Raw genomic sequence first — 13,669 nt, 5'->3', positions numbered from 1 at the left:
ATCTAGACTCAAGAAGCATGTGTGTTGAACTGTTCCATTCTGAGATGTCCATACACCATAATGATTGCAAGTGCTATCCAGAGGTAAAACAGATTTTAATCTTCAATTTTCATTCAGCATACCAAGGGTGGAATAATACACTTTTAATGGACAAATCTGAGCTTTTGATGTGCTTTTACAAAATCTATTTCATTTTGTAAGGGAGACAGGGTTAGTGTTATCTCTCTGTTTACTTTACAGATAGAACAGAGATTTTTACTAAAATACTTACGGTATCACTTATAAAATACTCCAACCTTAAATTTTCACAAATATCCATACTTAGAAATTTTTGTTTGTTTTACAAACAAATGTGACAGCAGGGTCTTTAGAGATAAGATCTAAAGTTTAGGGTAAAGATTTACTTTTAATAAATTCAATATAAATTCTTTGTGATACAAATTTGATTCTTCCTTTTGGTATCTAAGAAATCTTCTTCAGCACTGCAACCTTAATGGAAATTAGGGGGGGAAAAAAAGTGGCTTTTTAATTATTACTCTCATTAAAAACTAGATCTCTGCTCTGCAATTTATATAATCTAGTCTACATGGTTATAAACATACCTGTGCACATTATCAAAGGACTTTAATAAACTAAATCAGAAACTTACTAGATAGGAACAGGCAAATGGATGGAAAAGAAAGAGCTGTAAGTTCAAAGAAAACACAAAGACCAGAACTTAAAGTTGAAATAATAAATTAGCCAAATGAAAGGCAATTTTGGCTCTCATGCTGCCACTTCACAGATTTTTACTCTAGTGTTTGAGGAACTTTTCTTTATTCCACATAGAATCAATCCTCACATAAACCTTTAATGTCCTTAATTTTCAATCCCTACAAGATTTCTCATAGTAAAGTATCCTACTGTACAAACAATCAAAGAACATCATAAATACCAAAAACAAAGGCAAAGTCATAAATTCAGGATTCGACAGCTAAGCAGACTGATCATTGAGATGCTGAGGGTGGCCAACTGGAGGAGGGGAAAAAAAAGAAAAAAGTAGAAAAGAAGAGAGATGCATCACAAAGTATGTAAAAAGTCTCTAGGATCGTAAGTGTCCTGCTGAACTTCCCTGGTGAAAGGAAGCTCCTCCCTTCAATAGATGAAGCGATTCCATTGAACCATCTCCTGGAATTCAGCACTTACCAGGATGTGAAAGACCAGAGATTCAGTTCTCTCCTCTGCACTGGGGAACAGTGAATTTCTTCAGAGGTCTAAAACACATTTTTCAGTATACCCAAGGGTATGAGAACAAAGCCATTTTAGTCCTTCACGACGAAGCTGTTTATTTGTGCATAGTCAAATCTTAACTGGCCACAACAGCAATTTGTAAGAGAGGAGCTCCACAGAACAGAGACTAAAGCCCAGTTTTTGCCCTCCTTTCTAGGTAGGAAAGGGGACTCTGGACATAACTGACCTATCTTCACGCTCACTCTCAGCAGGCTGAATCTCTGTTTCTCTTCGGCCTGGAACAGTTTCAACAACAAGAATTTAAAATATACACACTCTCACTTCTGTTCAAGTATACTCCATAAACAGCAGCTGCAACACTGAAAGTCAACCAAACTTTTTCTTCCTCAGGAAGAAAATGGAATTAAATCTTTTTCTCCCCTATATTGGGTGAGAGCTCCAATTACCAAAATACTGCACAGAAGTAAGAAACCACTCTTTCTTGCCCTGTTTAACACAGAATCAGATCTGCAATCCTATTATCTGAAAATATGCTTCAAGTAAAATAGACACATGTAAGTTTTTTCCTTTCTTTTTTATATTCAGTTTGTAAAGAGAGAGGGTCAATACTTTTAAGAAGTCAGCCCATTTCTGAACATAAGCTGTTATAGTTCAAAGTACTTTTAAGCCTATAAATACCTTTCTGGTTCACAGGAAGCACCACAATGTTTAGAAGGTTTTTTAGTTGCAAGCTAAGGTGATTTGTTACTAAGAAGTGAGAATTAATTATTCTTCAGAAAAAAATCCAAAACAAAACAAGACTAAGATTATCATCTGGCTGACTGATGTCAAGCCTCATTCCCAGGGGGTTTTTTTTATTATTATTATTATTATGTAGTTACATTTATTCCGACTATAAACAGTGAACAAATCCTGATTGCTTTCCATTTAAATGATTCTTCTAAGACATACATACACAACAAAACTCAGAAAATTTATTCAGAAGAAATCTACTCATAAAAGAAACATCATAAGAATGACTATCTTTGGTTTTTGGGGTTTTTTTTGTTTGTTGTTTTGTTGGTTTTTTTTTTAATGAAACATAAGTTTTTCTCTCTAAGAGGAAAACAGTCACAAATTAAAGACAAAAAGAAACCTAATGAGAACTTCTGTCCTAGGAGGTTGCAGTTTCGTAAGACTTGTCAAAGGCACTTTATCTAAATACAGCATAACAGTGAATTCTACTTGCAGTGCTAACTCCACACTTTTCAATGAGGTTTGGAGAGACCAGCTGTTTGCCACCATAAGAGCTGCTGTTAACAACTTTCCTCTGCAGTTCTGTTTATCTAAGCATAACTGCTGAAGTCACAGGAGGTAAAAATGAATACAGAGATACATGTTAATAAGAGAAAATCCTGATTCTGCACCTGCTTCTTTTCTAAACATGCTAGAAAGATGATCACTTCTAAAAGCTAGTCAAATTTTGGCCAAGCCATGTTTCAGGTTTTTCTTTTTGGTTATTCAGATGAACATTTTTTTGAATAGTTCTTCAATTAGGATTTATTACAAGGAAAAAATACACACAGATGTACACAGAGCTTAAATGACTAATAACAACACTGCTTACAACTTCGAAGAGTTTTATAATGAATACTATCAGCAGGAATATATTTAAAGCAGTATTTAATGCATCCATCATATACTATCTGAATAGTTTGGATTTTTTTTTTTTCTCCAAAACCTTTTCTCCACAAACTTAAAGATAGTACAATAACAGGCTTAGAGAGTTAGCACTTCAGGAAAAAATAAAGTCCTGTAAAGACAGAACAAAAATATTTTGTGTTATCTATTTACCTACACTAAATAGATTTGTATAGAAAAGCCTTCCTACATTCTGGTATTTTTCACAAACACTTCAGTAATTTTCTCAAGTTTTGTTTTTATGTGTATACAAACACAAAAAAGAATTAATGTCCAAAATGGAATGTAGAACTTGCATCTTGTAAACTTACTTGACTCAAGCATAGTTTTTGTACCCTTTCTACTCTCTTCCCTCTTTCAAGCTACCCCCCAAAATTCTGACTTTGACATCTTAAACATCAACTCAAGAAATTCAAGGTTAAGACTACAAGCTTATAAAGAAATTTTAGTTTGTCTCCTGCTACAGGATCAACATACCTATATCAGCTCTAACACTGATGAGGAGACAAAATTAATTCCGATTTTAACTGTGCAGATGACTTAAAAATCTTTAATAGCTGCTATTTTGATTAACCAGCTCTCCCCCACAGAACATTTGGAAATGAGAAGATTTTAAATTATACAATGTACCTACCTTGTATTTGAATGATTTAATGTAGCCAATAGTCCTACATAGTTACTAGGTTAATTAAATATTTGGTTCTATTTAGGCCAGAGCAGAGTTCAGGAAAGGTAAATGTGGAAAGGAAATACAAGAAATATTTAAGCCCAGAACATGCAAATTCTGCTGGTGGTGACCTTTAAAAAAGTTTCTATTACATAAGATTGAAAATCCTCATCTCTGCATATAGCATGCTGGCATTAATTTTAGGGTATTTTTTTCTTGTTCCATTTTCCTATCCTGTAATGTGGGTCACATCAATTTGTTTTAGCAACAAGTCCCAATTAAGCCACAAAGGAAAGAAAACAGATGATGTAGTTCCAGTTCTTTCAATTTTTCTCATGGTTTGAAGGAGTTTCAAATAGAAGCAAATAAAACTCTAGTTGCCATGCAAGTACCTACAACTCTGCTATTCACAGGTTTCTGTTCATGGAAAATCATGGAAAGTTAAATAAAAAATCCTTTATTTAATGCCTAAAACTTAAAGTTTCAAGTCTGATACTAAGTCAATTTAATTAGGTGGTACCTCATAGAGGTGCTATGCAGCTGCAATTCCTACAGAGTTCAAAAGAGTTTGTAGGTGTCTCATACAGTCATTACATAGTCTTGGATCTATAAATAGCTTTTAAAATATGTTGTTCGGAGATCTCAGTTGCAAAAGTATTGCTCTCTTCACAACTTTCTTGCTACAAAAGATATGGCTGTGTCCTCCGGTTACTATGGAAAGAAATAGTTCCACAGTTACAAACTGCTATCTGAGCTTTCTTTAGTAATACTACAAAACCACCTTAAAAAACACTAGTGTAAAAAGCGAGAAAGTGAGATATGTCACATTAATAATTAATCATTGATTATCATTTAAGCAGAACCTCAGGAAATAAAATTGTAAACCAAGAAAACTGCTACTCAACAGTTATAAAACCTCTAGCTATTAAATATTTTATAAAGAAAGTCTTCAAACAAACAACTTGGTAGCATTTGTTACACTGAGTAAGTACATGCATAGTAATAGTGCAACTGCATATGAGGGAGAGACTAAAATTTGTTTAATTTAAAAAGTTCTAGCAAAGCTGAACCACACATACTACAGTCTGTTCAAGCTCAGTATATGCTTATCTGCATAATTTCCAGTGTGTTTAAAGACACATAATAGAGTTACGATTTCCACTTCAAAGCATAGCTCAAAACTCTTCCATGCAAAGAGCTAACCCATAGGATGCAGTTAGGACAAAGATTGCTGCAGGCTATCACACAGATTACCAGTTTGTGATCTTCATCAGGAAAGAATCACTGGGAGTAAATCAGAACTTCATTGCTCAAGTTCTCTACAATGAAGAATTCAACATAAGGGTTAGTGCAGGAACACTTTTTACAAGTTTCAAAGTGATTCAGAAAAGTCCAGCTGAAAATGAGCTTTTTTTCTTTTCGTACGGGTGATCAGTAAAGGGGTTTTCAGTTTAAAGAAACAGCAATATTGAAATCCTACCTCTTTATGCACTCTGTAATTAGAAATAATCTTAACACTCATGCCTTTCACTGCTAGTAAATTTTGTTGTCTTTACTGAAGCCCTTAAACATCCAGCCATTACATTAGCATATCCAACTAAACCATTCACCTTCTATGTTCACACTATGGCTCCTTGATGACATGATCAAACACAAAACTCTAGATTCAGCTTCACCCTCCCCTGATGCCCAGCCACTCATTGTCATCTCTTCCCTTCTACCCAAACGACTTTCCATAAAGCTGTGTACTGAGCTAGTCTGGGGAAAAAAAAAGAAGAGTCAGCTTTTGGCTTATCAGTTCCCAGGCATGGTTCACTGAGCACCTGCACAGCTACTAATTCAGGTACAGGGAAGGGGAACTGAAAAGAGGAAGACTGCAGAGCAACCTCATACTAGATTAAGGTGACTGCAGACCTATAGCATTGAACTGTAAAAAAATTTAACTCCTTGATCCCCCAATATGATATACATCGCTGGAGTCTGAACCTAGACTAGCTACCACCTCTGATGGGGAATTTTCAGGTGCATTCTCAGAGTAATTGCCAAAATCTGAGAAAATATACTCCAATTTCCTGTCTCCCTGAGATGATTAGTGATACTGGAGGTTCTCCACCCAGCATTTTAAACAAGCTCTATCCCCAAAAGGCTATTAAAAAGGTTACCTCTCTTACGTACCATTTAAACTCTTAACAAAATGCTCAAAAAGTATACGATGCAGACATCCTTATGGATGTCAAGTGCAAGGCTCCTCCATATTTGAAGCACCATATCTTTTAGCCCACAATGACTCCCTGCATACAGGTAAGATACATTAGACAACACAGAGCGGGCCCAAGATTTCAGCCCACACTGGATCAAAAGGGGCATAACTTTCCCTGATGTCTTTATCACGTGGCAGCATCTCCAGAAGTGGGGAGAGGAATCTCCCACTTTCTCCACTTTCTTAAGGAGAAAAAGTACTAATAGAGGGAAAGTATCAGGCTCTCTTTGTTTTTATGTTAATCCTGCTACATTTAGGTATCAATCTTAAAACCCGAAATAATATTTTCTTGAGAAAAAGCAAAGGGAAGAAATCCAAATACCAGGCAATATGGAAAAACAAGTCATAAAAGCACATACTGTGTTCAAACTGATCATTTTTCATTACAGAGTGACCTTGGCAGTCAGTTACCATACCTTTCAATAGCTAACGGCATATAGACAGTTTCATACAGATAGACGTAAGAGATGACAGGGTTGCCTTTTTAGGTTTTAGAGCTCATTTAACTCTAGTTCTAGACAAAGAATGAAGAGGTATATCAAGGACTCACTATTCCAATGCAAATATGCTCATCTATGCAGAGGAATACCTGTGTTAATGATTTTAAGAATGTTATTTACTTCACTTTCATTTAATCAGAGATAAGAAAACTGACTTGTTTGAAGAGTTACCGCCTCAGGTTTTGTACAGAACACTTAAAAAAGGAAAAGAAAAAAGAGAAAAAAAAAAAAGGAGGGGGGAACCCAGCAAAACCAGTAATTTCACTGATGGCACTGCTGCAACATACCATGTAAATTACAGATGTTTGGATCATTAGTGTTGCTTCCATTATTTAATTTGGCAGTATATATTTACAATATGTTAAAATGTTTTCCAGAAAGACCACCCTGGACAAGACCCAAGGCAGACAGATGAATCACAAAGAGATGGCTGTCCGCATTTTCATGGTTTTGCTATTTGTATTAGCACATGTTACAGGGTTTCCTGAAGATTTAGGGAAGAAACATACACACACAGAGTTGTTATTTAGATACTTTGTCACTGACATGAGCAATTCATACTTTGAAAGCCATAGTTAGCTATCAGATAACAGGTACACAAATGCCATTAAAATTCAGAGATCTAAGATTAGTCTCACAAGTCACAATCAACTTTCCTGGTTAAATCCATCTTGTTCCAAATACAGAGACATGTTTTTTACCAGTCTGTGCCAAAGTGTTTAAAAAATAGTAATATCTGGCACTAATGGTAACAATTCAAGCTCTTTGACTAGTTGTAAGCAACTAAATTAGGCAATAGGATAAGCTTGGTGAAGAAATCACTGCAACATTTCTAAAACAGTATATAAAGATACCACCAGTGAGACACACAGATTGTCTCATTGGTCTGCAATAGTCATATAGCAACTCTAACAAAGTAATAACTCTCCATTGTATACTCCTGAATACCAAAGATGTTACAAGAAAACATTCTAACTTTGAGTTTAAATAGCCAAAACAAAGCACTGAGCAGTGCACTAACTGAATTCATAAGAATTTGTATTAGTTCAGTAAACACTAGGAGTTAGACTTGGACAAACCAGTCAAAACACTTGTTAAGCCCCACAGAGCATCCCAAATTTACATCTCACTTATCACCTCCAATACCTTAATACCCTTTTTCCTAAGGATTACAATTAAAATGAAGAAGGAAATAATGGATAGATTATAACACAAGAAATCAGATGATACACTACACAATTGTAAAATCAAGGGCATAAAGCAAGCACACTGGCCAGTAGTTCAGGTCAGAAATTAGAGAGACAGAATTTTTAGGTAGATGGAAGCATCATATTTACATAGAATCCATAGTGTAAGAAAAGGAGATGTTATACCACAGCACAGCGGGGTAGCCGAGAGAGACCAGAGAAGGCATGGGCAATCCCACTTAAAGCATCGGAAGCAGTGATGTGCAGTTCCATGTTCCCAAGAGCCAACAAAAGAGCTTCAGCAGGAAAAAAAAAAGACCTGTTTAGCTGACGAACTTTCTCTGCTCTTTAGGTAACTTAAAAAGCTAATGGAGAGCCTCACCCAGAGAAAGTACACTATAAAGTAGACTTTACAACAGAGATGAGATAAAGTGTAAAAGTTCATGCAAATTAACAGGCACAACTATCTTTCTAGAAGTGATACTGTTAACTAAAAAAGAATTAATATTAGCACAAAATTGTATTTGGATAAGGACATCAGGTCAACTTGAATGCATAAAAAAAAAAAAATTTGAAGAAAACTGAAAAGCCAGAAATTAATGAAAGGATTAGATTAAGGCACTTTAGAAGGTCCAAAAGATGAGTAAAAGGAGTTAAAAGCTTGGCAATACATTCGCATTTGGATATATAAGGAAACTACATGGTTAAAACAGGAAAAAGAAAAATCAAACATCTGGGATCTTGCAGAGAAAAGTCGGGGATGTCAGAAGATAATCTCAATCACTATTATGGAGATTAAAGAAAATTTGTCAAAGCAATGGTAGAGTTCTTTGACTTCAATCTGTGTGATGACAACAGAGCCTCAGAACTAGCAGAGGTAGGACTTTTTTTTTTAAATATAAAATACAATTAAATATAAAATGTAGATACAGGTTGTGCCTTGTGTCAGAAATGTGTTTTTTGTATAATGCCTAGCTTACTGGAGAACTACTCTCCCACTTGTAGTTAGAAATACAAAGAAAACAGACAGCAGTCATTGCACAACTATATGATCAGTGAGAATTATGTTTAAGTAAGTCCTTGCTTACGTACTATAAGGCAAAAGACACCCACACAGCAACATGATGATAGATGCCTTATCATCAGTACTCTTACTTCTACAAGTAAGCATAGCTTACAAAGTAATTCATATTTTTTCAGCCATCTGTATTTCAAAGTACCTGGGCTGCTGACCTTCACTCTTATTGAAAGGCTTATCCACAACCACCTGCTAATGCCCAAGACATTTCCAAATTTCCCATCTCATGAAATTTGAGGGAGTTAATTCATGACCAGGTGACACGCATTTGTTCCTACACCAAAACTGTCCCTCATCTAATGAAGCTTTGAGTAATATTCCAGCAAGTATCTATTACTTCATCTAGCTGTTTAAAATTTATTTTCTTCCTTTTGAGAGGCCAGTTTTTACAATGGATTCTGTAGGTTAGTGACAAGAAGCCGAACTTTCCAGTAAAGATAATAACAAACACGTTTCCCTTTCTAAGTATCCCCAAACTGTCAATTTTTTTTTTTTGCTTCTGTAGTCCAAATAAAATCATTGGCATATTCATAAAATTCTGTAAATGTCACTTTCAAAGAAGTGTCCATCAGTAGCAGTACAACACTTAAATACAAAGATTTTTGTTTTCCATTAGGACTGATTTGACAGCTTCTAGTATATGACCTCTGAAAGTAAAACGTAGAGTTCTATTTCTAAAAAATATTTAGTTCCACTTCTGACATTTCAAGGAATCTGAAAACACCTATATAAACACTACAGTTAGAACTATTTCAGACTTGATCTATTTGTAAGATTACTGCCAATATTTTCTGATGCGGAAACCTAAAGGCAGACTACTACATTCAGATGCAGGCATTGTCTTCAGCGCACAGATTTTTAGATGCGCTGTCAACTTCAGTGGTTTCAGAGCTATGAGCAATACCTTGGCAAGAAGCCACATCCTCTCCCATGAACTGCTGTGAAAGTGAATACAACATTATCAAGAACTGCCTCAAACTTGAGGTTTCCATACTTCATAGTCTCAATTAGTAGCCATGTCAAAATTATTTCCTTATCTCATTTTCACATCCCTCAACTGTGGAAGGCTTATTGGCTGCTGCGACATTTTCAAATGTTGACAAACCTTTAAAACGATATTTAAAATATTAACAGAATCATGTTTAGTATTTGAAATTATACTGCGGATGCATGTTCTTAAAGCATTATCATTGAAAAACTGTATTTAGCGTTCTTAATACTGGTTGATGATCAGAGTACCTCCAATCCAAGCAAAAAGTGTAATATAGACTCCACAGCATAGGTCAGCAATTGAAAAAGGATTTAAAAAAAAAGAAAAGAAAAGAAAACAAAACCCCTTCTATGAACACTGTGTTATCATCTCTAAACTCTTTTATGCTTAAGGGTATTTGAAATCTTTTTCTCTCAATTCATCTTGTAATAGGTAAACTAATACTATGTGGTTCATCCCTGTTCTCCATATTATTGCTATATTCAAAGAGGAACAACAGATATTATTTCAGTGTCGTCACCACATTTCATCACTGGAGCTCTGTGCATGTCAAGCTCAAAACCAAAGAAGTTACAACGAGCAAACATTCAAACCTCTGATAAGAGCACTTCCTTTCTTTAGTGCAGTGTGCATGGTTGCATAGTGACTCCAGAAGTATATACTTCTTTTCTCTTTCAGGCATGTTCTGCTATGCTTAAAACTGCTAGTGCATATAAAGCTTTCCCTGTCTAAATTGTCCACACATAGTAGTTTATGAATAGTCAGATTTGCTAAGGTGTTCTTTATTGGGGGGGTCGGAGTAGGGATAGCTGTCTCCAAAAACCTTTCGCTTGCATTTTTCCAGTATTATTCCTCCATGCTTCTAGACTTACATAAACCATCAGGTTAGCTGCTACATCTACAATAGATCTAATAAGTTTAGACCAGTGTTGTTAAACAGGCCAGCCTAAGGAGATATTCCAACATCCAAGTTTGAACACACAAGTAAGGACTTCGCTAGCATCAGATATTGGGCATCCCGGTTCTACCCCCGGCTTCCGGAGGAAAAGATCGGGGCGCACTTTCCCGGGATACCTAGAGATGTCGAGACCCGCTCCAGGCAGGCGACCTGCCCGTCGCTCACCCTAACCCTTTTGGGGAGCTTTCGAGGGGCGTCCCCACCGCCTAGGCCCGGCCACGCAACTTTCTCTTCCACGTGAACTCCCGAGAGGGGGAACGACGGAAATGCGAGGGACAGACCTCGGCCATCTGTCCCCCGCCCCGCCAGCTCCCGCGGCGCCAGAGGAGCGCGGCCCCCGCAAGCCCACGCCGCGCGGCCGAGGGCCGGCAGAAGGGGAGGGGGAGGGCGGGGGAGGCTGCACCTCAGCCCGCCGGGAGGCGCAGGCGGAGAGGAAGGCGCAGCACCCCCTCGCTTCGCCCGGGGTCTCCCTCCCGCAGCGGTGAGGCGCGGCATCGGCCCCTTCCCCTCCCCCAGCTCCGGGGCTCCGGCCGCCGCCCCGCAGCGGTAAGCCCCCGCTCAGCCCCGGCGGGCTGCCCCTCGCGGGGCCGCGGGAGCCCCCGCCCCTTCCCCCTCGGGCTGCGGCCCCGCTCCCGCTGCGCCGCCGCTCACCTCTCTTGGAGCCGGGGCTGGGGCTGCCGCCGGCGCCTCTCGAGCTCTTGCGTGAAGCCATGGCACCTCCTGTCAGGCAGCGAGGGGCGGCGGCGGCTGCGCGGGCGGCGGGGGCGGGGCGGAGCCGGCGGGGCCGCAGCGAGAACGAGTCAGGAACCACCGCCGCCGCCACCACCTGAGCCCCGCGTGCGGGAGCGCCCTGCGGCCACGGCAGCGCAGCACCCAGCGCGCCGCGGCCCGTCCCGCCCGCCCGCTGCCAGCCAATCGCGGAGCGCCCCCGGGAACGAGGCGGTGCGCCTCTCGGCTCCGATTGGCGGCGGCGTGCCGGGAGCGCGTGTCCGACGCGCGCCCCGCCGCCGGCGCCTTTGAACGTGGCAACGCGGGAGCGAGCGGCGGCCTCTCGCGAGGGTTCGGCCGCGCGGACGGACCGGGCCGGGCGCGCGCGCCGGGAGGGGGCGGGGCCGCCTCTGTCGGTGAGGGGCTGCGTCGTGGCGGCCGGTTTGGGCGCTTCGTCAGCGGCCGCCGCCGCCCCTCGACCCGGGAGGGAGACGTCCCGTCCCGTCCCGTCCCGTCCCGTCCCCTGCTCGCAAGGAAAGGGGCTCGGGCCCTGAGCGGGAGAGGGTGGAGCGGAGGCGGGCAAGGCGGCGGGGACGGGGCGGCCGCTGGCTGTCGGTGTGGGGCGGGGGGTTGTGTGGCCCCGGGGTCTTCCGGCTCGGTGAGGAAAACGAGAGCGGGAAGCGGGGAGGGTGTTGGGATGTCCGTGTGCCCGCCTGGGAAGCCGGCTGGCCCGTCGGCGCTCCGCGCTCGGCAGCGTCCGAGCCGGCGGCCGCGGGGGGAGCCGCCGGCGGTGCGGGTGGGAGAGGCCGGGCCCTCGGAGCGCCCTTGCGGGTGATGGGCCTCCCCGCCGCCCTCACCGTGCCGGGGGTAGAAGGCTTGGGACCAAAGTAAAGCTGGCTGAGCGGGGGTTGGTTATTTCTACGGAGACTGCTTAAAGCATCCTGTCCTGCTTCCTAAACCGTCCTCCGCTGCGTGCAGGCGTTAACAACGCATCCAGTTAAATGCCCAAATCATGAGAAACAGCTTGTTAAGCCTTTCGGAGAGCAGCTTTTCAACCAACGTGGTAAAAGAGTTTGAAGTACGTTACATCAACAGATGAATTCTCAAACAAGCTTTTTGAGGCTTTAAAAATACCTAAAATAGCCTGTGACAAAATAAGCCTCTTTTTCACAGGAATTCAGGATGCTTCTTGTTACTCAGTGATTTGGATTGCGACTTACTTAAATAGCAATTTGGCATAACAGTAAAATTGAAACAAAAAAGAAAAACCCACCTTTGAGTCCTGACTGTAAATACAGTGTTTCAGGTCAAAATAAACAATTTTGGAAATCAGAGCCTTTGCAAATGTATGTGTGGAGAGAGAATGTTTTTCCCAAAACAAAGGTGGGCACTGTGTTTTCAACAGAGTAATACAATGAACCTAACCAGAAGTAATTTACTGAAGAGCATTAATCAGTACTTTTGAATAAAATTTGAACTTAAGTGCTTAGTCAAGTAGCAGGATGGCAGCGTGGGTACTTTAGCCAGTAGAGGTAAAAGCAACTAGTTTTGTGAACATCAAAACTAATGAAGCCTACTTCTTGGTATCTTTCATGTGAGTTAATTGGTATCTAGTACAGTTGAGTATCTGAACTTTTCACTTGGTTATGGCACTCTACCAAAGTCTTATTTTCCCACGATGTCTAAGGACTTAATATTTTCGAGACGCTCTCCTTTTGTGTAGTGAGGCTGCAACTGGCAAACGAGTTCAGAAGTTGCTAGGGAGGAAGAGACATACTCATGACCGTGTACAATTGATCACAGAAAAGCTGACAGGATGAATTATTAACATTTCATCAAATCGGAAGGTACAATGTAAGGAACAAAACGTCCTAAGGAAAGCAAGTAAAAATTGATAATCTGTAACTGGGATTACTGAAAATATAATAGTTAGTAGAAAATAACTGCCTGTGTGACTATATTCTTGTGAGTAGTGATTACAATCAAGTAAAACAACAGCTTTTTGTGGTTAATGTGGGATACATTTTCCTGAAGCTATACTATGGGAAGTGGCAGTTTGGTAAGAAAAGAGATACTAGGAACATTGAAGCAACTGGGTGAGCAGTGACACTTAGAAGGATATTGCTAGTGATTTACCGTGAACAAAATTTTTGACTGTAAAATTCCTTACTTCTGTTTTCATTGGCACACAGCTGCCAGCATTTCATATTTGGGATGTTCAGTACTCACTTGTGTGCTCTTCTGTCCAAGAAGACTCTCTTGCAGGATTAAAATATACACACAGAGGTGCAAATGCTCATAGCAGTATTGTATCTTTATGCTGATCACTAGCCGTCTGCATGATTTTGTTATTCAGAGGTTTCTGCTGATCTCCTATGGCATCAGGAAGACTTTTTCCTCCCAGTCCACA

At 40.5% G+C, this 13,669-nt stretch overlaps 1 protein-coding gene across 6 annotated transcripts in view; it reads right to left on the bottom strand.

Moving 5' to 3' along the window:
- Nucleotides 1-11,401, bottom strand: part of ASPH (aspartate beta-hydroxylase) — a 118,438-nt gene extending 107,037 nt beyond the window's left edge. For 3 of the 6 annotated variants that reach the window (XM_076329645.1, XM_076329647.1, XM_076329649.1), the window contains exon 1: nt 11,203-11,401. In XM_076329645.1, coding sequence (XP_076185760.1) covers nt 11,203-11,263 — 61 coding nt within the window. In that variant the 5' untranslated portion in view covers nt 11,264-11,401. Of the gene's footprint in view, nt 1-4,831; nt 4,897-11,202 lie in introns of all 6 variants that reach the window. The other 3 variants (XM_076329652.1, XM_076329648.1, XM_076329653.1) reach the window with 3 other exon arrangements.
- Nucleotides 11,402-13,669: the final 2,268 nt, after the last annotated feature.

Source organism: Aptenodytes patagonicus, chromosome 2, assembly GCF_965638725.1.
Source record: "Aptenodytes patagonicus chromosome 2, bAptPat1.pri.cur, whole genome shotgun sequence".
Lineage (NCBI taxonomy): Eukaryota > Metazoa > Chordata > Aves > Sphenisciformes > Spheniscidae > Aptenodytes > Aptenodytes patagonicus.
The sequence above is the reverse complement of the archived record's forward strand: the minus strand, read 5'-3'. Positions and strand labels throughout refer to the sequence as shown.